Source organism: Chroicocephalus ridibundus, chromosome 1 (assembly GCF_963924245.1).
Source record: "Chroicocephalus ridibundus chromosome 1, bChrRid1.1, whole genome shotgun sequence".
NCBI lineage: Eukaryota > Metazoa > Chordata > Aves > Charadriiformes > Laridae > Chroicocephalus > Chroicocephalus ridibundus.
In genome coordinates this window covers 97,232,485-97,254,950 of record NC_086284.1, presented here as the reverse complement: position 1 = coordinate 97,254,950, position 22,466 = coordinate 97,232,485, and the positions used below count along the sequence as shown (strand labels likewise).

Sequence of the window (22,466 nt, the reverse complement as noted above, 5' to 3'; positions counted from 1 at the left end):
AAATAAAGAAGGACTGCTAAAGGGTGAAGAACATGCAGTAATATGACTGAGGTTCTCTAATCTGTTTTCTTGTTAAACTGTACTTCTCGCACTCCAGCCTTACAGATTTTTAGTTTTATTATTGTTAACCCAAGTGTTACTGTAGACACTAATAAAAAAAAAAAAAAAGGCTTCAGAGCTACACAGATTGGGAAAAGGCAAGAGATATATCAGGACAGCAGTGGCTTACTGGCTTCTGGGAGAGGGTCTGACGCAGAAATAAAACCAATGCAAAATATGTTGATTAAAGATTGTTACTACACGTTTATTTGTTTAAAGCATGGAAATATTTTCCTTTTCAAATGGAGGACTAGCAACAACACCGACGCACGGGATCTCTCTATGTAGCTGTCTACTGTACCAAATTCTTTAGCTCCATTCTGGTGTGACTGAAGTGCACCAGATACAGGGGCTTCCACAGGTATGTCTTAAGCATCCCACAGGACATGAAGCCTACATGCCTTTGATACACAATTAATCTCAAAACAGATTGCACAAAACAGATTGCACATCCTCCCCCTCTACTCTGCCTTGGTGAGACCGCACCTGGAGTACTGTGTCCAGTTCTGGGCTCCCCGGTTCAAGAGGGACAGGGAACTGCTGGAAAGGGTGCAGCGGAGGGCTACGAGGATGATTAGGGGACTGGAACACCTCTCTTATGAGGAAAGGCTGAGGGATTTGGGTCTCTTCAGTCTGGAAAAAAGACGTCTGAGGGGTGACCTTATCAACGCTTATAAATACTTAAAGGGTGGGTGTCAGGACGATGGGGCGAGGCTCTTTTCAGTGGTGCCCGGGGACGGGACAAGAGGCAATGGGCACAAACTGGAACATAGGAAGTTCCACCTAAACATGAGGAGGAACTTCTTTACCCTGAGGGTGGCAGAGCACTGGAACAGGCTGCCTAGAGAGGTGGTGGAGTCTCCATCTCTGGAGACATTCAAAACCCACCTGGACGTGTTCCTGTGTAACCTGCTCTAGGTGACCCTGCTCTGGCAGGGGGGTTGGACTAGATGATCTCCAGAGGTCCCTTCCAACCCTATGATTCTATGATTCTATGATTCTATGATTCTATGATTTTCCCTTTATCTTCTCCATAACTTGAATTTTCAATGCTTTTGTTGCTGTTCCAGTACCCTCCGCAGGACTGGACACCAGAGAGTGACCATTTATTTCTGTTTCATCAATGGGGTGAGAATGAGAGAGAGGAAGGAATGAGACCTTCTCCTTTCCAGTTCCTTACCCTCTCTCTGCCTGCTCAGCTCCCCTCAGGCCACATGGAGCTGGCCTCCCGCCTCCTCTCCAACATCTCCACTCCTTCCCCAGAGGACTACCCATCCCTGGAAGTGTTCAAGGCCAGGCTGGATGGGGCTTTGAGCAGCCTGGTCTAGTGGGAGGTGTCCCTGCCCGTGGCAGGGGGGTTGGAGCTAGATGATCTTGAAGGTCCCTTCCAACTCTAACCATTCTACGATTCTGTGACAGCTGTCACGGGGGAGGGCAGGACCTTCATACCACAAGGGCCTCCCGCAACGTGAGCACTACTCTAGAGCCATAGCCCTCCGCCATGCCTGGGTTTTGGCACCAGCCACAATGTCCTGGGATATTGTGGATATCCACAGTGTCCTGCGAGCACGCCACACCGGAACAAACCGGGCACTGGGCTGTGACCCCCTAGGCCGCAGCCAAGATGCAGGCGAGGTATTTTAAAAGACACCTGTGGATGCCGGCATGGCTGTGTCACAGACATGCCTGTCGCAGCTGAGGCCGCTGCTGTGCCCCATTGCCGCCTCCACCTCCTGCAAGAGTGGCCTAGAGATAAAGCTGCAAACCATCCCAAATCACCGGCCGCACTCCTTACAGACACCACTCTAATTCTAGGAATGAGAAATATACCACTTGCGTCAGGAAGATGAAAGGAGCCTGCCAAAACCATGCCCCATTTGAAGTATCTGGCTGTAGAAATTCACTTGTTATTAGATGAGAATAAACAAGGCAAGATGACTTATACATCCTCCACAAGGGTTTCTATGGCAATCTCACACCAAGCTCCCCCCGTCTGAAGACACCATGCAGGAAAGCTCTGTTCCTATCGATTCTGCAGCGCTATTAAGGACTCAGAATTGCTGCTGTTACAGATCATACTGCCTCTGCTTTCATTTCAGAAAACTGCCACAATCCTATCAAGCAAAGCAGTTTCAAGTGCATCAAAACACTGGATACACTGTTTAAAAAAAAAAAAAAAAAAAAAAAAGAAGAAAGTAAAATGAATTTATGTCAATCTGCAGGCTACCAGACTTACACTATGGCTGAAGCACAGAGATGCTGAACAATACTGAATTTTGTATGTAGCATGATGGAAAATACAGAGAAAGCATGTCCCTACTTGACAGGAGAGAAAGGTTCAACTCTACTGGTAGTACACAAGACTGGGATTTAAGAGACCCGAGCTTATTCCCAACAAAGCCCTGTCACGTGGGAAATGTTTCCCTGTTTCACAGGGAAGCATTTATAAGGGTGGCATTTATATGAAGAATTCCAAGTTGCCTCAGTACTGGGCTTGATACAGGGTGTATGAGCAGACACGAGTTCTGCAGCACAAATGGTGGCAGTTTTTAAAAAATTACTTTATCAGAAATGTGACAGTAACTCTACTTTTCAAAATCCAGGCTCTGTAAATCCACAGCATCAAACAGATTCACTGATACACCATGATCAGAAGCAAAAATCACCAGCATCTTTCACAGAGACAGAACTTTTCACATGAGGTATGCTGAACACCTCCAGAACATATAAGGGCAGTGCCCATACAGGGTAACAAAGGGCAGTGGAGTGATGACAGTCTGATACCATTAACTCTTTAACCCTTCAAACCAAGGCCACTATGTATGTGCCATATTGAGCACACCAAAACAAAGGCAGAGAAAGTTACCTGTTACTATTGAAAAGCTAACTGTCTGATGGTTACCTAGATGCATTATTTGCCCACTTGCTAGCTTCTTTGACAAAGTGCATTTGCCTTTTATGCATCCGCCACCAGGCTGAAAGGTTATCAAAACCAACCTAATAAAACATTCCTTCCCAAAATCCTTCCTAATCCACCTTTCTCTACATGGAGTGGGATGATTACATTGTGTGAAAGACGACTACCCCATTACTGTAGTGTTCTAGCAGGCTTTAATTGAATAACACACAGAAAAAAATCTTTCCGGAAAAATCTCTACATTTATCTGATCTTAAGAAGGGGAATAGTTTTAAAACATTTTTGCTCATTATTCTAATATCCATCAGTAAAGACAATTGGCAATATATCCTCATTAAAGTTCCACTGTAATAGCATGCTAATGCTGTGTTTATTTTTACTGTTTCACCGATGGAAAACCTAACTTTTTCCTAACACAATTGAGTAATTAAATCTGGCAATGGCCATCTTAGAATCAACTCTCATTATTCAGCTAGAAGTCTCTTTGCCAAGTAAACATGAACCTGTCAATAAGAGGCACAAAACATTTCCACCATGACTGTAGGGTAAAATCTCCCATCCTCACCTTTTTTCTCCTTCTACTCCCCCAGGAGTTTCTTTTCATTTGAATTTTTGTGCATACCATGGTATTTAAAGAAGTTTTAAAATACAGTTAAAATGTACTCGGTTACATTAGACTAACTCCAGTGAATTCCCTAAAGGACAACAACATATATAAGGTCAAGAATGAAAGAACTGTTCTCCTTCACAGAGCAAGGTTTTCAAGATTTAAAATTGCCACTGTAAATGAAAAAAGAACTTACTAATTCAATTACAACCCCTTAAATTTGCGCAAAACAGCATGAATATGCAGTGCTGATTGCAAGTCTACATTCATTTCTTCTTTCAATGTTGCCTAATAACATAACATCACTAACTTTCTGTTTGTCAGAAACTGTATTTTATCTTCCCTTACGTTCTTTCACAACACTTGTTGTAGTATACTTGATACTGGGGATGAGGTTGTGTTTATTTATTTTGTCATTTTCGGGTAAATGTTTTTCATCTACATCAATTCTTTTTTTTCCCCTCTAGCAAAAATAATCCAGTTGATTCAGCAAAGATTTCAACCATCAGAGAATAAATATTTTCTATTACAGAGTACATTGTCCAACTGAGACCAAGCCACTCTAACTGGTTTCAATGGTGCTACTGTCTAAATGCTTTCAACAGATGCAAGCCTTGTTCTGAAGGGGACAAAGACGGTTTCTCATGGACAGTGTTAACAGAAACGCAGTGGGCAGGAAGAAGGAATTGTATCACGAGGATGAATCCACTCCTCTGTACACACCCACTGGGAATTTCAAGTCCAAAGCCCATTGCAGTAAACATCTCTTCCCCAGAATAATGCCCACCCCCCAAAACAAAGGCGGAAAGAAGTTAACTAGTATAATCATGGAGTTAGAAATGTAGCATCCTCCTTCCCTTTACATATTAAAATGAGTAGCCCCAGCTAAGATGACGATGGTTTGATACCATCTAGTTAATGGAAACATCTAAGGTAATTATGCACATTTTCTAACTATTGATAATTGTTTTGGTCAGTAGGCAGAATAAATTCCTGTTAGCTAAATGGTGATCTTCAATGAAATAAGTATGTGAAAAAATGTTGCTGCTAAACTACAGTCAATGTCATTGCCACAAATATCAAGAACGTCAGCATTGGTATTCCCAGGAAGGACATAATGCCTGCCCCATGCCCGTTTTTGTTATGCTAGCATAGAGATCTGTCCTAACTACTTAGCGATTTCTTTTGCTCCCTGGAGTAAATAACACTCTTAAGACTTCAGACCTACCTACTACCAGGAATACTCTTTCCTACCTTTCAACACCTTTCACCTCAGCATGGTGCAAAATCTATTCCTCAAGGACAAACCATAGGTTTACAGCACTCTCCTAGAAGTTTTGAATTTGCTAACCTATGAATCACGCTGGTGTACATTTTGGTTTTTGCCAGAAACAAGCATGACGCATTCTTCATTCCAGAGCAGAATGAGCTGTGATTACTGAGGTCACCCTCTGGGTTAGACAATGTTTATAAATGATGCATTTATCATAGAAAACCACATGAAGAATACAATGGAAGATGAAGAAAATAATACTATTTCTACATCTGGTTACATAATGATCACATCACAACCATATTTTGTCCAAAACTAAATATCTGGCAGTGAGCATAACACAAAGGAGCCTGTTAACCAAAACCCATGCCCCACATCATAAGGTTTTGCATCTTTAGTAGCAAAACTTTAGAACACATTATGAAGGAGATAAATGGAAACTGGTATTTCTGCTTATTTGCAAGTATTGTATAAAACATCTATTACACTTTATATGGGGGTCTGATAGTTTTGTTCCGGCTGTAAATTTTTGTCATAATGACAATCAGCTTGCTAGCAATACATGGGGAACTGACAGCCCTATGAAACATTGCTATTTAATTCTGCATCCCAAAAAATGGCCTTTAGGAATTTCTGGTACCAAGGGACAATATTATCACCTTTTATCAGAAGGCTGCCCAGGGAAGTGATTGAGTCACCATCCCTGGAGGTATTTAAAAGACGGGTAGACAGAGTGCTTAGAGATATGGTTTAGTGATGATTTTTGAAAGAGTTAGGTTGATGGTTGGGCTCGATGATCTCAAGGTCTCCTCCCACCTAGGCGATTCTACGACTGTATGATAAAGCATGAAGGAAACAGGTAGCCAGAGCCCAGAGCAGGGCAGATGTAAAGAGATAAACGCAGGGTACATTTTATGAACCAGCTATTGCATTCCTACAGGTCAAATTCTGGGTAAATTTAGAAGTAACACTCGAAAAAAAATCTACTGAAAACTGCTCCAGATTTACACAGGTGGGACTGATAATATCTTCCACCAGTAACTGTGTATTTGACAGTTTATCTGACACTACCACCCACCAGCAGCTTGGCACGCTGTCAAAACAAACAGAGCAGTATACAACATAAGTTGTGCTGCCGTTAATACCAAGTAAGGAAAATCTGCATTTCCTCGTTATTCAGTCTTTCACTCGGAGAGCACAGCCAATGCGTAGGTAGCTCAAGTGGTAAGGTTGTCGATCACACACCGCGGAGCAGGAGATGCCAACGCATAGCGCTCTTCCATGAAGAGGGGAAAAAAAAAAGCGTTAATAGTGTATCATATGTTTTATTTCAATATAAAGACTAATTACTACTATTTTTACATGCCAGCTTCTCCTACAATTTGTGGCCCTTGGCCTCCTCCGTAAGTGCAATAGAAAACACTGCTGTTTCCTGCACACTGCTGGCAAACCTAAGCATCTGTTTTACTGAGCCATGAGATCTCCTTGTTTCGAGCTAAGAACAAATGTGGGTTTATTTGGAAATAAGAACTATCCATGTCAAGGAATGCTAATCTTCAGTGCAAGTTTCAATTATAGCTGTGTTTCCCTTGTGCTTTGTCCTTGTAACATGATGTGCTGAAATTTCTTCCAAAAGATGTTTGCGTACAAGTTCTCTTGGACTTGCCTGCTTCTGGACATAGTTCTCCGTATCTGTTATGTCTCTGGCTTGCATTATGTAGACAAACAGTCTTAATCCTCCATGCCTTCTTCTGATAAACTGGGCTTTCTGGTGTCCAAAATTCATGTCTAAGGCCAGGCCGGCATACAAACGTACCCCAAACTTCCCACTGAAAAAGTTGAGGTGTTTTGTTTACACTCTTTTTTGCCAAATTTTGAACTATTTAAGCTTGAATTTTCAGAGCGTGTTTTTCAGGCTGATTATTTTTTGCTGGAAAATCTTGGTCAAAATTGTCTGGCTGTTTCCAAACCTTCAGGAAACATTCTTCTTCGATTGATGATGGTTTTTTTTTTTTTTTCCTTTCCTATTTTGGAAGTTTTAGCAGCCACTTGAAATTTGGCAAGGAAGTAGCCTTTGAGTCAACATAGTGCATTTTGTTATCCATGTGAAAATATGCCCCAATAAGGTCAGTTAGAAAGTTCTGAGGAATTACAGGTCACGTGTAGGCAGCAGCCATTTTCTAGATCTGAAAAGCTGAAATAGCTGAGGTTCCTGTCAAAACTCTCTGAGGACTTCATGCTGTCCAGTCATTAACAAGCAGTCCCTAAGGAGTGACTGAGACACCCTGGACCTCCTTACAACCCATTTCGTATCTCAGAGCACCAGTGCACATTGCATCCTAGGGCTATGGAACCAGAACTGTGTCCAGTTCTGGGCTCCCCGGTTCAACAAGGACAGGGAAGTGCTGGAGATGGTGGGGGCTACCAAGATGATGAAGGGACTGGAACACCTCTCTTATGAAGAAAGGCTGAGGGATTTGGGTCTCTTCAGCCTGGAAAAAAGATGGCTGAGGGGGGATCATATCAACACTTATAAATGCTTAGAGGGTGGGTGTCAGGAGGATGGGGCCAGGCTCTTTTCAGTGGTGCCCAGTGACAGGACAAGAGGTAATGGACACAAACTTGAACGTAGGAAGTTCCATCTAAATATGAGGAGGAACTTCTTTACTTTGAGGGTGGCAGAGCACTGGCACAGGCTGCCCAGAGAGGTGGCGGAGTCTCCAACTCTGGAGACATTCCAAACCCGCCTGGATGCGTTCCTGTGCAACCTGCTGTAGGTGACCCTGCTCTGGCAGGGGGTTGGACTAGATGATCTCCAGAGGTCCCTTCCAACCCCTGTCAGTCTGTGAAAACCTAAATTTCCCTGTAATTGTGGGCTTAGCTTGCAGAGCAGCTAATGGAGCTGAGATGGGGACAACGTGTCAAAAGAAGTATGGCAGCAACTTGGTGCATAAAAGAGACAACTTCTGGAAGCCATCAATACAGTAGTTTGTCCACGGAGAGGATAACAATCTCCTAGTCCTCAACTAGTGTAGCCGCTTAACTCAAGTGTCAGAAGACCCTCTGACAGGATGTCAGGGTTACGATCCTGCCGATTAATCAGACATGCATCCATGGCACGTCACGTGCTGTCAGCTTGCTGTGTTTAACAAATGAGGAGATTACATAGCCTAAACCAAAACGCACAGGCAAAAGATCACTATCAATCCAAACTAGAACACCCGCTTCAGTCCAGTAGAAAAACCCTATAAATAGAAAATGGGAGCAATATTCAAGGCATAAAAACAAGGACTTCCTGTGGGTATGGGGAAAGTCTTTAACTTCAGGCATCCATTTGTTTAATATGCTTGAGTATAAAATATTATAATTAATATTAACTGTATTACGAGGGACACTATTTATTAAGAATGATACAAACATGTGCCTGGGGCCTTTCCTGGCCACCATCCACATTTTTAACATGTATGCCCATGTGAAAAGAGGAATCTAGCTCAAGATCTGCAGCTCCCTCTCCGTAGGGTGTCCAGTCACACTTGCGGATGCAATCTGAACAGTTCGAACACGATTCCACAGGGTACAGCAGGAAAGTCTCAGCGGTGGAGGCCACCAGGGCTGAGTTCGTCTTCCAAGAGCTTCCCCACCGTGAAGCACCCTTTGCAGAAGCTCCCTGGATTCCAGCTTCCTACCAGGCAGAGTCGATTCTGTGTCCCTGTGAATGACCACGTACAGACGTGTGTGTGCACACAGAGGCCAGGAGCACGGACGAGAAGAGCCTGTCAGGTTGTACAGAAGCTGGCTCTCAAGACCATGCTTCGCTTTGAGGAACAGATAGCTCCAGAGGTGCCAGACAGGATTTGAGCTTCATTTTGCAAATATTGTACAAATAATTGAAAAAGCCACAATCTCACTGCTGGGAAGCTCAAACCTAATATAATAAGCAGCTTGCTTATACCTGATATACATTTAATATATTTCTAGTAAAGAACGAGTTCACCCGAGAGTTTCCCATCCTTTCTTGCAAGCATCAGATAACTAGTATCTAAAATACAGCAGAAGGAGAGAAGACAGTAATCTCACCAGACGAGGCAACTGCAAATATATCTTCAGAGAAATAAGCAGCAGCAAGTCAAGACTGGAGTCAGAAAGACGTGGAGGGGAAACCCTGTCTGAATGGAGCGTGTTTTACTGTTTTTCTCACCAGAACCAAAATTCCAGATACAGATTACTTTTTTTAAGACCAGAAAGCAGCCCTGTCTAAACTCTTACAGAACTGAGGTGTAGGTCTATTGGTACAGGAACAGCAGCGACAGAGAAGCTGTGTGAAAAGCAAAACAAACCAGGAGCTGATAGGAATTATAGTGCCCAGCTATGAAAGGTATTGTATATTCAAGATGGATTGATTATGAAATAAGGCATTTATTGTCCATTTTTCTAAGGCTGCTTTCTTAAAACGATGCCTGCTCTAATTCATAACAGGCTAACACCCATTTCTATGCCACTGGCATGACATAAGCGTTGCCACTGGCAAGAACAATATTCCTGCACCCCAAGAGTGCTGTGACATGTTTATTTGTCTTCCTAATGCCACTGACAAATTTTCAGGGGCTGTAACACCTTGAAATTTCCTGCTTGGCTCCATTTCAGACTCCACAACAGGCTTTAATCCAAGGCATAAGCGTTCTGAAGTAACTTACTGATTCTTGCACTAGTGAGGCAAGATACCACTTGGAAATGCTCGATGTGGTTTCCAAAACACTGCTACAGTTTGGAAAGCCGGAGAAGCAAGGGACTCGCAATAAGAGGAGCTTCTCAGAATCCTAAAAGCCACGTTAAGATCACATCGCCATCACCTGCACATGGTACGGGTGGTTAATTCCCTAAGGGCACTCTGTGCATTACAGAAACTTTAAGGATGAAGACCAAATGACTTGTGCTAGCGGGAAAATACACAGGTATCTGGTAAAATTTAAAATCCAAACAAAACTAAGTCCAAACTCTTTCCTTCTGTTCAGTGATACTATGGATTATTTATATAATTACGTTGTCACAAAAAATACTTAAACAATTACTGTTATTTTAGGAAATGAAACAATGTAATGAAGTAAATGATTTGTTGTTTTGTGCATTAATTCATTGCAGATTAAAGAAAGGAAAGCCTCTGACTCCTTCTCAATTCTAATAAAAAATAATTTTAAATGGTTGGAGTATCACTGAAGTCACTCAGTCACATAATTCACCTTTTCTGAACCATTAGTAAAGTAAAGACTCCCTGAAAACTGAAACCTGGCCAAAGCTGCTAACACAGTATTTATCTGACAGACAAACCAAAGACAGATTTTCTCCAATGTAGCAACATTATCATCTTAGGTACCATCAGGTGCCATAAGAAAAACGTCTTCTGTTTTTCAAGAAGGTGGATCAGGGGCCACAGTGCACTTGCTAGCATTAAAGTAGATCTGAATCTGAACAGTATTTTGGGAAGTACTTTTCCTAGTCCATTACATCAGGAGAACTTGGCTGTCTACGGAGTTCAACTCTTCTCACAGTAACAAAACCCAAACTGTTTTTATAGATATTCCCAGACGTCTTTCTAAAGCATTTATCAAAATAATACAACTGTTATCCCTGCAAGACCTGCCTAAAACCCCACAACTTCAAAATACCATCTTTCTCGGGATGCAAAAATCCCAGCCCGTATCCCTGCATCCTCCTGCACCTGTGGACATTATAAAGTCAGTTTTTCTACAGACTCTCTTCCGATGAGCACGAAGTACAAAACAATGCAAGAAACAGCAATTACCTCCTAAAAAAGCGACCTGGATTATTTTTTCCTGTTCCCCCCCCAAAGTGTACCCGAAACCCCTGAGGACCCGACACCTCTCTAACCATCGCCCAAGCCTTCAAGCCAGCCATGGGGACCAGCCACCCCCGGGCCCCGCCGCCCCCAGGCCCTCCCGCGCTGCCCAGCCGGGAGCACCCCGGCCCCGAGCGCCGGTGCCCCCCGGGGCAGGGCGGGCTCTGGGACCGCTCCCGGTGGCTGGGATGCCACGGGGGAGGCCGGCGGATGCGCGGTAGCCGCACCACCCGCTCCGGACCCACCTGAGATGCCGCCCCCGACCACCACCACGTCGTATTTCTCGGTCATGGCGCTGCCCCCCGTCCTGGCCGCTGTCTCCATCCCGCCCTCCCGCGGCGGCGGCGGCGGCTCCGATCCGGCTGTGGCGGACGGGCGGGCAGCGCCGCGCCGTCCCGCCCGCCCCGGACACGCCCCCTGGGCGGGGCTCCAAGCTGCCTCCACCAATGGGCATCACTCAGGGGCGGGGTCTAACGTAGTCACGCCCCCTCCCCGGGTGCTCGCCCTCCGCCCGGCCCGACGGGGCGGTGCGGGGTCCCGGAGGAGCGGGAGTGCGACGGTGCCAGCTCGGAGAAGACCGGCGCCAAACGCTGCCTGCCGGTGTAGGTTTTGCCTGGGAAAGTCTCGGTGCCGGCTGGGTTTCCCGCCAGCCCCTCCCGGGTCCACCAGAAAGGATGGGAGGCTGATAGGCTACAGCATCCCTGCTGCGGGATGCAACAGCTCTGGCTGCTTGCACCCACCAAGTCCTTTTTATTTACTAAAATTTATAAAGTATGCCAGCAGTGAGTGTGGGAGAAGGGGAGGAGATCCACGGAGCTACAGTGTCACAGGTTACAGCAGTATACAAGCCTCACTATGTCCCGGAATCGAACAGCACTCCATCCGTGAGCCAGGGAATGATGGGTTAATCTTTGCATGAAAGTAGCTTCCCAAAGACAATGCCTGAAATAATAACGGGTTGCCAAAATACCAGTTTTGTTTGTACTTCTACTGTTACGGCTCTGAAATACATGATGGTTGTGATTTTTTTTTTTTTTGTGCGTTTTACAGCTCGTACAATTTTTATTGCCAAAGTGTAAATGTCACTTCTGTGAAACTAAGTAGAAAAAATAGAGAGTCTGTCCATCCCTTTACAAGTAAGCACAGAAGACCTTTACAATTCATAGAATTACAGAAAATCCTAATGCCACTTTATGTTAAATGTTGAGATAAGTTCTGAGAGTTGCCCAGTTCTGCAATCATATGCCATATCTGAGTATGACCAAAGTGAATAAAAGTGCAACACTACACAGTTGGTGTCCTCAGAAATGCCTTGGCTTTCTTACAGTGAGGAAAAAGTAGGACTTTTGCGTTGTGCTAATCGTGCCGAATGAGCAAGATGTGGACCTGTTGGAGCAGGTCCAGAGGAGCGACACAAAAGATATGAGGGGGCTGGAGCACCTATGCTATGAGGCCAGGCTGGGAGAGCTGGGGTTGTTCAGCCTGGAGAAGAGAAGGCTCCAGGGAGAACTTACTGCGGCCTTTCAGTACTTAAAGGGGTCTTATAAGAAAAATGGGGAAAGACTTTTTAATAGGGCCTGTAGTGATAGGACATGGGGTAATGGTTTTAAACTAAAGGAGGTCAGATTCAGACTAGATACGAGGTAGAATTGTTTTACAATGAAGGTGGTGAAACACCAGCACAGGTTGCCCAGAGAGGTGTCCCATCCCTGGGGACGGGGCTCTGGGCAATTTGATCTAGTTGAAGATGTCCCTGCTTATTGCAGGGGGGTTGGACTAGGTGATATTTAAAGGTCCCTTCAACCCAAACCATTCTATGATTCTATGACAACAGTGACTGAAGGCAGAAACATCTCTGAAATCATCAGGATCCACGTGGATTGACAATACAAGAGACAGAATAATGAATCTTCATTCAAAGTAAAATCAGGTACTTAAAAAAGTAAAGTAGACTTGCAGTGCTAATTAAGTGTGCGGACTGGCTGCACACACAAAAGTACCAGGTGCTATAGCAAATAAGAGGAACAGGAGGATCCCTACTGCTCTGAGGGATTGTCTGCTGACACAGAAGCTCATTATCACCAGGATTGCTGCTGCTTGCGTACCAGAGTAAAGTGAGCAAAAAGGAGACAGTCTGAGACTGTGAGAGTGATATGTATTCCGAAATGGAAAAATGCAATGTGCTAACAGCCATCTGCGCTTATTGGGGAAAAAAGTCTTTGCTTCTTGACGGTGATAGGGGTACCCGCTCTCACAGCTCTGCTGGCCCCAGTGAGCAGGTCACAGGGAATCCGACCAATAAGAAGCAGCACCTCCCTCATAATACAGAAGCCAAGTTTGGAAGAAAACAACAAAAACATCCTCTGTGATAAGAACAGGAGACTTGTGTGTATCTAGATAACTTGCTGAAAGACAAGCTTGCCAAAAGTTCTCTAGTGCTAAAAAGGAGCTGCATCAGGCTTGTGAAGGAGCAATGGAGATGGAAGTGGTTTTACCTTGGAGCAGCTCTAACAATGAGAGATGACATCAAAGTGTGAATTGTACGCATTGTGATTGCCTCAACCCCTGCATTAAAGACTGAAAAAATATCTAAGGGGGCTACCAAGGATTACCTCGGGCATTCGCAACCTCCAGGGGTAGCAACGGCTGCCATAACTGTGTAGCTGCTAAGCCCTTAGCATCTCTGTGATGCAAATAAGAGACCTCAGAATAATTCTACTTTAACTCATATAGATCTGAAGACATGCAGGATTTGGGAAAAGAAACACCAACAAGCAGATGCTGAAGCCTTGCTAGAGAGCAACAGGATGAACCCAATGGGAGATGATCAAGGAGACCTTGTCAACCTCACAGCTGGGTCCATCAGAGTTTGCTGAGGACTTGCAGAAAATGCAAGAAGTGGGCAAGGAAGCAGGTGATGCGTCATATTGAGAGTGATCCTCCTTTCAGAAGTGTTATGACCACAATTTCAAAGAGAAATTTGGAATCTGCTCAGAAATCAGCAGAAAATAAAAGGATTGCAAACTTTACAGTAAAGGAAATTTTATTCCAAACAGATAAAATTTTATTTGAAAATAAGTTAATTGTTGCTCAGAACAGAGAATTGTATAATAAAGAAATGCTTGCCAATGCACTCTATTCCTTATAGACTATAAAAAAGCAGAGAGCAACGCTGCAGGGTGAGCATAGGAAGCTGCTGTTGCTGAAACCATTTCCTAGCAATCTACCTGGTTGATTTACATCTGCTTCAGTGAATGACTGTAATTATTTGCTGAGCTTGCAGAATGTGCGTGATCATTAATGTGAAGGTATAGAAAGTCACAGGACTGATACAGACTTTCACATTTACCAGGAAAAAACCCTGAAAGCTGCTGAGAAATACAGTGGACCATCCAAAGCAAGGCTTTCACTCGAGATCACAGCTGTGTCAGCAGCAATAAAAATTGTCACGCAGACATGGGAATGCGCAAAAATGCATCAGTTTCTTTAGCAAAGAACATGAAGACAAATGTCCAAAGATAAGTGCCATCACTAAGTTCTTTGTTGTACTACAAGTATTTTGCTTTCAGTTTTGACAACTACTGATGTGAGAAAGTCAAACTTCTCAGGTCACGTCATCAGTAGTCACAGTTACATGTTATTTTTCGTCTGCTCAGTACCACAAATGATGAGTAAAATCAGTCATCATCGTTGTGGAAGACACAGATGTTTTGCATTCCTTCTTGGTTTCACTGTTATTTTATTTTGCCAATGCATCTGAAAATTGGAATACAAACACAGGGAAAATCCCTGACATTAAAATAAAATGTTTTTGTCAACATAAAAATCATTATCTATTGTGCATTCACGTATGCAGCATAATCTTTTAGTTCTTTATTTGGTTTATGAATGTCTTTTGACAGGTAAATAGAGAGAACCTAAGTTCTGTAAGGCAAGAATGCATTATCACTAGAAGACTGATTGTCATTATTAAGATCATAATTACCACCATTTAGCCAACTCTAAAGTGACATAATTCTAGTATCTTAACAACATCAACAGAGCTTATCTGAAATATCCTAGAACATGCAATCTCAAGTGTTACCGCCAGCTGAAATTTCTGCCATTAACTCATCATCTGTGTTGATTAGCACTCTACTTTGCAGGCACAAAGATGAGCTTTCCAGAGAGTAGTGGAGCCTTTTGGAAAGCTTGATTCACATAAATTTACATTCACAAACATTTTAATTCTGGTAATTATATGGTTAGTACTCTGGGTTACTTCAAGCTGAAATATGAAAAACGGCAAAAAATAACCTGAACTCTTCCAAACATCAGACTCGTTCTGTTGGGAGTCCATTTGTTGGGCCACAGCACGCACAATATGAACTAACTTCAAGCCTCAGCTGTAGGTGCTACTGTATTTTCTAAGGACAGTTTTCTATTTTGGAACAGTATCTGAGACTGCCTTATGCTCAATTTGGGGTCATCGATTAATTTACAGTACTAATGATGTTTACAGAGTTGTTGATTTTTTTTTGCAAGGACTTTATCAGTAAGAGAAATGATAAAAGGCAATGTAGCACATGTAAATACACAATGTTGTACACCATAAGTAGAAAAAAAAATAAAATATTGTTCAATAAAATATTTCAAGCTTTAGAGCACTTTCCTTTGAAACAAACAAAATCCAAACAAGCAACCCCAGACCAAAGTCTCTCCAAGGGTTTTATGAAAGTGGAAAGAGAGAAAATGTGTATTCTCCAATAGCAACAAATGGGCAGTCCAGCCTTCTGCCCAAAGCAGATCCAGCAGATCCATCCTAGGAAAAGTTCATACAATCTCTCTGCCTCCCTCTGGTCCATCAAAAAGGTAGTTTTTTAGACCAACTGGAATGGCCCCAGGAGGGGATTTGTGAAGAGATTTTCTGACAGATTGGTAAAAATTGGTAAGAATCAACTTGGTAAGCTGTGAATGGTATTGTAGAGTATTAATGGGCATTTTTATTGACGAGGATGTGTATTCTTAGATTTTCGAGTCCACTTTTTTACGTAGGTGTGTATTTGAAATGACCAGAAACAATCGCCATTCTGATATTGTAAAACAGTCTTCACTGGTATGAAAAATGCTTTTGTAGACAAAGATGGCTGTGACATGTTTATTCATCACTGTTAATTTTTACTGGCATGTTTTCAACAACTATAGTGACTTCATGCTTCCTGGCTAGCACTATTTCAGGCATCGCGCTAAACTCCAATCCATGAATAAGCAACTTGAAGTAAGTTATTGTCACCCTTGGCTATTAGCATTTGATTAGTTCATTTTACCTTCTAATCGCAACCAGGAATCTTCTGAAATATAAACACAGGCAATAAAAATTCAGGGTTCACTCTCTCCTTGACCCATGTTTCCCTCTCCCTCAATTAATGAGCATCCGACAGACCTTCTGGTGCGGTGACCATCCTGAGTGCAAGGAGGTGGCAGTGGGACACAGAGAGGTATGTGGGAGTGGGGTGCTCCGAGCCAGCCCCCACAACTGGCAGAGTTTCTGCTCTTCAGCAACCAGTTGGCGCTAGACCTGCTTACTTGCTTTCCGGCTCCTGCACCAGTCCAGAGACCTTGGTCCCCTCCACAGTGCCGGATGCAGAAGGCATCATTCATGTGACTGCACTGCATTTGGGGGCCTGGAAACTTTCAGTAGGGATGAGGAAAATAGGCAACTGCATGGAAAGAGTTTTCCTAAAGCCACGAGGAAAAGGTCAACTACTATGACTTTAATGTCCCTGGGTAAATCTACTAGAATATATTTAAAACATTCATCCAAATTTCAAAGTGCTCCTCTACACCGGGGAACAGAAAAACTAAATACAAGCTGAGACTTATACCCTAAAGGAGAATGCCCTCAGCTACACAAAATGAAGTTTTCTATTCCCTCAGAGAAACATACTCACTGGCTACAGTCTTACTAGCCCAGGCCAGAAAAAGATACTTTGACTTCACAGAAATGTGGAATAAAATTTTAAGTATTGTTAGCCACTAAAGAGTTAGGTAGATATTTTCTTTCTGTGTTAGGATACCATCAATAATTTCACTTCGTAAAATATTTCCAACTCTTTATTTCACTTTATAATACAAAACACCTAGGCATGTGGGGTAAAAAAAAAATAAATCAGAAGATAGTTTGGGAAGGAAATGGAATTACCTCATTAAAAATTTTCAAAGTAGCTTCCCTCCATGGTTGTGCAGTCTGACTAAAATTTTTATTGATTTTTTTAACAGCATAAAACTCCCCTCTTTGTATAAGTCTCAAAATTGTCAAATATTTTTAGACGAAGTAGATCTTGAAAATTTGAGCATCATGCTAATGAGCGTTGGGCAGGCTTCATCAGTGGGTGAAATAAAGCCCAAATCCTGTGTACCACAAGAAGTCAGGAATGCCCAGGCAGCTGTTGCGCAAAGAAGTGGTTGTTTGGTATGGCTGCAGGCAGAGAGAGGAGAGTTTGCTTCCTAGTATTAAAAGACATGTACACAGTGTCTTCTTCTTCAGGAAGAAGTAGGTGAAGTGAGATAAACCCATTTTTTCCCAGGACTCAGCCTTTTCCTGTACACAGTTTTCTGAAAGAAAGCAATCATTTTTAGATATCTTTATAATTTCATAGCTAGTTAAGTTCCACTGCAGTGTCACCAGCAGATTCCAGACAACCTCTTGATAAACATCTTTCAGGGGCTGTACTAGGCTATCACAAAATATTATTGCTGCCTTTAAAAATTTACAATCCCCATGTGTATGGGGGTTGTTTTTTTTTTTAACATAAGATGTGAAAGCAGCATAGTTTCAGATATATGACTCATGCTAACAAAACAAATAGAGGCAATTCAAGTTAAAGTTAGTATGTGTGACTAAAAAGATCATGCTGGTAACTCATTTTTAACCTCTAGCTCACTAGTCTTTGTTTTTAATTATGTGTGTTAGTTCAACACCAGCGTTAAGACAGACATGAAGTCTTTCCCTTTCTCTCTAATTTATCTTCATGATTCATTTGCCTATAAAGGGAATTTATTTTAATAACTATGAGATAGAATATATTCACTGACCATAGTAATAAAGATTTCAAAAAATGCGTATATGTCTTTGTTTGCTTTCAAATAAAAGAAGCCTTGAAATGACTTCAACAAGCTTAGATTGAATAAATCCTTCTGTATGCTTAGTTCTACTAAAACTTTCAGCTCCAATATAAGCGCCAATATGAAGTCAGTAGGTGGGAGAGACTGCAAGGAAGGTCTAGAAGAAGTGCTCCAGGTACTGCTCAAACCTCTGAAGCTCCTTCCTCCCATCTTCATGGGGGAAGACTTTGCTTGGCAGTACATGTGGTGCTTTCATTTCATTGCACAACGGAAGGAGCAAGCTGGAGGCAAAACAGCTACGCAAGCAGTTCAGAGCGTGGGGTCACCTTTGAAAAGAGCTGCCCAAACCGCTGCTAGTGGGAGATTTCTGCAAGAGTTTTGGCCAAAAGGCATGCAAAGACCTCAAGCAGCTGTGTAAGGTGATGGCAAGGAGCAACTGTGGCAGCGCAGGCTTTGCCTCCGGACAGGAGGGGAGTTTTTTGAGTCTTCCCTCCCAGACACAGCTCCTCAGCAGGCACAGGTTTAACATTCAACCTGTATGTTTCAGGTCTCTGACTCCATCGCTGTGTACCAGATTTACACTACTATATTTCTGAGGGCTTATTACTTTGACTTAATTCCATTCTTAGCTTAGGAGCTCCTGCTGATTTGGCCAGACTAATTTTTCAGGCTGTAGATACCATATGAGTGCGAGTTCCTCTGACCTTTGGAGCGGAGAGTGTTGGTATTGCACAACGTACGCTCCAGCTAGTCAATAGGGCTTTATGTGAAGAACTGACCTTTGCTCATGTTCTTTAAAAGACACGAAATAGATTTATACCTTGCCGAGTCATTGCTGCTATCGTTTTCTATGTGTCCTTCACCGCCAACCCGACTATCAGATAATTTCCGTGCATCAGGTTTTACAATGCACTTTCAGTGATATTAACAAAATGTTCCTTTAATTACCAGCTCCATAGAAAAGTGGTTTGTATATAGTTCATGGATTGCTGGTATCATCTGAGATTAGATCAAAGTTTCTGTAAGGGATAACAACAATGCAAACATGATAGTACATTTGGAGAAGAAGAACTGGTTATAGATCACAAACCCTGGCTGTAGTTTGAACAGGATTTTAGAAGAAGAGCAGTCATTGTAGGAATATGGGGAGATCAGTGGAGATCATTAGTGGATGCAGTTAAATACCAAAGGAGTACAATAAGATTTGATCTGAGAATAAGAAAGAGGCCGGTGGAAACGCCAGCCGAAATAAAGAATCCAGTAACAGCCATTGAACTCCAGCCTTTGATACAACAACAAAAAACATCAAAAACATTTGCTAAAAGTAGGTCAGAGAAGTTTGTCATGCCCTCTCCCCGTCTATCAGGTAAAACAACGTTGGAAACCTACAGAAAGCATGCAAAAAGAAATAAAGTCTGTTCTCCTCTGCAAATCCTGTACGGGATGCGGTCAGCTGAAGCCACGTGGACAGCTTCATATCTCTTCTAGATTAACAACCACTTCACCGAATACCTAAAATCCTCAGCACCCCTCCCAAGAAGCAAATTTGCTGCAGGGGTTTGGGAGCTTAACAACTCTCTCTGCCAGCCCTTCTCTCCCTGTGTGGTGACCCCAGGCACTTTGCAATTGGACCCAGCCCTAAGTACCACCAGGTAGAAATCAGTCACGCAGGCACCTTTCCCCACCTCTGTCAGGCAGCTGAACGGTGAAGGACAGAAAAGCTCATTGCCAAGATGCCATTTCTTCTTTCCTTGAGAGTCCTTGACTGGAAGTCACCCTGTAGATGCAGCACTCTTTCTAGTGTGACTCAAAAAAAATCGCATTTTTCTATGGAGTAAATTACATTAATTGCGTGTTTTCCTTTTTGCAAACCCAAATAGAGAATCTCAGATCCTAAAATGGTTTTAAGCTTCTAAGCATTGATTTTGGATGTTAAAACAGACCTTGGAAATAACATCATGCTCGTTCCTAAGACTGACTTAGAGAGAAGCCCATCCTTTTCTCTTGCACAATTGCTCAAATTCAGATAATAAATTATTAGAAATTGGCCAAAGCATCGAATGAGCAGCTTTTGTAGTTAAGAACTGTGAATAAATTGGTTAAAGTTAAAATCATGAGAATTGTTAGCAATTTTTATTGACCTCTGGCGTAACTATATGATCTCAGCAGTATTTATGATAGTCACTATCGCTTATCTGGTGATATCGGAACATGTTATAGAATACTATCGGTTACTTCTGCTTCATGCAACTTTGTAACATATTGAATTCTTTGACTGCTTCAAAGAAAAAATGTCTTAATCTGGCTCTAGATTTACAAAAAAAAAACCCCACCCTGAAATTAATCTCCGATCAAGGTAAGTCTCACAGTGTGCTTCCAGTAAAAGGAGAAAAACTGGCTGTACCCTGTGATGATATCCATCAACACCACCTTCATTGTTTCTCAGAGCTCTGTTTAGCAGTAATCACTGCCAACTTCAAAAAGACAGTCCCAGAAAGCAAATAGAAGTGCCTGGCTATGTGTCCCTTCTTGATTAACAAATAGGCGTGCAGCCCTGCGGTATTCAACTGTGCACGGCAACCAACACGTGTATGCAGGGCCTCACAGGGTTATTATACACGATACAGGCAGAGCAAAGCATTCAAAGTTCAATTTGGAGTGTCGGGGCAACAGAGAGGAAGGACAGGAAAACTGTTCTCAGATGGGAGCTGCTCACTGCTTGCCTCGGTGGCACCGATTTACCTAGAGTCAAAATGCCGAGAACAGATATAAGTATAATTTACAGCAGCAGGAGGTAGATGTATTTATATTCTGCTTACGCCTTTGGCACATGCTGCACGTACGGTGTAGTACTTGGCATGCCAGCCCAGGTGCCTGGTTGTGGTGGCAAAGTCCTTGCTGTCGCCATACGACCAGACTGTGAAGCTGCGCGTCCTCCCGTAGGGTTGGCAATGAGGGGTGCAGCAGCAGGCAGCTCTGCGGGTACCTTGTGCTCCTGAGAAAAATGCATGGCCAGTTGTCTCTTTTCTTAATGAGCTGTTTAATAGATAGTGCAATTGGTGCAATTTTCTAAATATTTTGAGGTATTTCTTAAGGAAACATTGTGTGAGCCAATGCGGGCAGGACTCAGGAACAACCACAAAACCTCGGATGAAAGGCAAAGAACAAATTTAATCTTGATACCTCATGGATTGGGGAATCTCTGAAGCAGCACCTGGGCAGAGGCACACAAACAAGGGACGTGGGCACCACGGAGCGAGAGAGAGTCCTTATTAGCAAGAGAGGCCTTGTTAGCAAGAGAGAGAGAGAGAGAGAGAGCGAGAGCACACAGACTCCCTGTTCTTGACGATACTTGAAGGGTTCAAGCAGGCATAGTTTTCCCACTGTGCTTTGATCTTCTTCAACAACAGGGCAGGATTCTCAAAAGTGGCTAGATAAGGTCCCTGAGTCCATCACAGACTTACATTACCTAACTGTAGATGTTCTACTAGCAAGCACGTAAGACTGAACAACAATTAGTGTGATATATGTGTTTCCCAGCACCCCAGGTGCATGTCTCTTGAGCGTATTTACAGTCCTCCTTGCCGATCTTCTGATACTTTCCCACAGCCATAAAAGTGGTTTTCATTCTTCTGAGTAGTGTTATGAAATACAGGCATCATTATGAGTTCAATCTTCATCTTATGCATGTGAAAAGAGGACTGAGATAAAACCACACATGGAGTGTATGATTACTTCTTGGTCACAGCGGGAGAGAAAAAAATCGCCCGGTGCTAGTCTGGACAGGCACAGGCACGACTCCATCAGCAGTGTCCACTGGGGCTATCTTTCATGGTGAAACCCTCTGCCCGCCACTCTGGGTAGCCAGTGCCAGGGGAGGCAGCAGGGACAGGGGATGGCACCATTGGCCCAGGGCAGTATGATGTTTGTAAGTATCCTTATAAATATGCTTATAAATACTTAAAGGGTGGGTGTCAGGAGGATGGGGCCAGGCTCTTTTCGGTGGTGCCCAGCGACAGGACAAGAGGTAACGGGCACAAACTTGAGCATAAGAAGTTCCACCTAAACATGAGGAGGAACTTCTTTACTCCAGTGGCAGAGCACTGGACCAGGCTGCCCAGAGAGGTGGCAGAATCTCCGTCTCTGGAGACATTTGAAACCCGCCTGGACGCGTTCCTGTGCAACCTGCTGTAGGTGACCCTGCTCTGGCAGGGGGCTTGGACTAGATGATCTCCAGAGGTCCCTTCCAACCCCTACCGTTCTGTGACTCTCTGATTCTGTGATGCCTACGCCAGGGTTTGGAAGCAGATGCATCTGGCCAGGAGGAGTGATTCGCAGCACCTTTGCTCGTGCATTTGCAATGCATTAAAAAGGCACTGGAAGAAAGATGGGGCCTCCAAAGGCTGATTTCTGCCCTTTCTGAGGAAGCTTGTCACTTCTCCACAGGTTGCAGAGTCTGTCTGAGAGTGACAGCACAGACTGAAGGTGCCAGCCAAGCCAGAAGGTGCCAGCACCATTAGCGAGCAGTCTGACTGTGCCTCTCACTTCCTATTTTTCTGTACCATCATTTCTCTTTCTGGACTTGTCTATGTGACAGAGACACCTGAGGTCA

At 43.3% G+C, this 22,466-nt stretch overlaps 1 protein-coding gene across 1 annotated transcript in view; it reads right to left on the bottom strand.

Annotated features, from left to right (window-relative positions):
* LOC134519803 (amine oxidase [flavin-containing] A-like) overlaps window positions 1–11,137 on the bottom strand; it is a 40,903-nt gene extending 29,766 nt beyond the window's left edge. The window contains exon 1 of the mRNA XM_063344448.1: window positions 10,996–11,137. Coding sequence (XP_063200518.1) covers window positions 10,996–11,074 — 79 coding nt within the window. The 5' untranslated portion in view covers window positions 11,075–11,137. The remainder of the gene's footprint in view (window positions 1–10,995) is intronic.
* Between the last annotated feature and the right edge of the window lie 11,329 nt (window positions 11,138–22,466).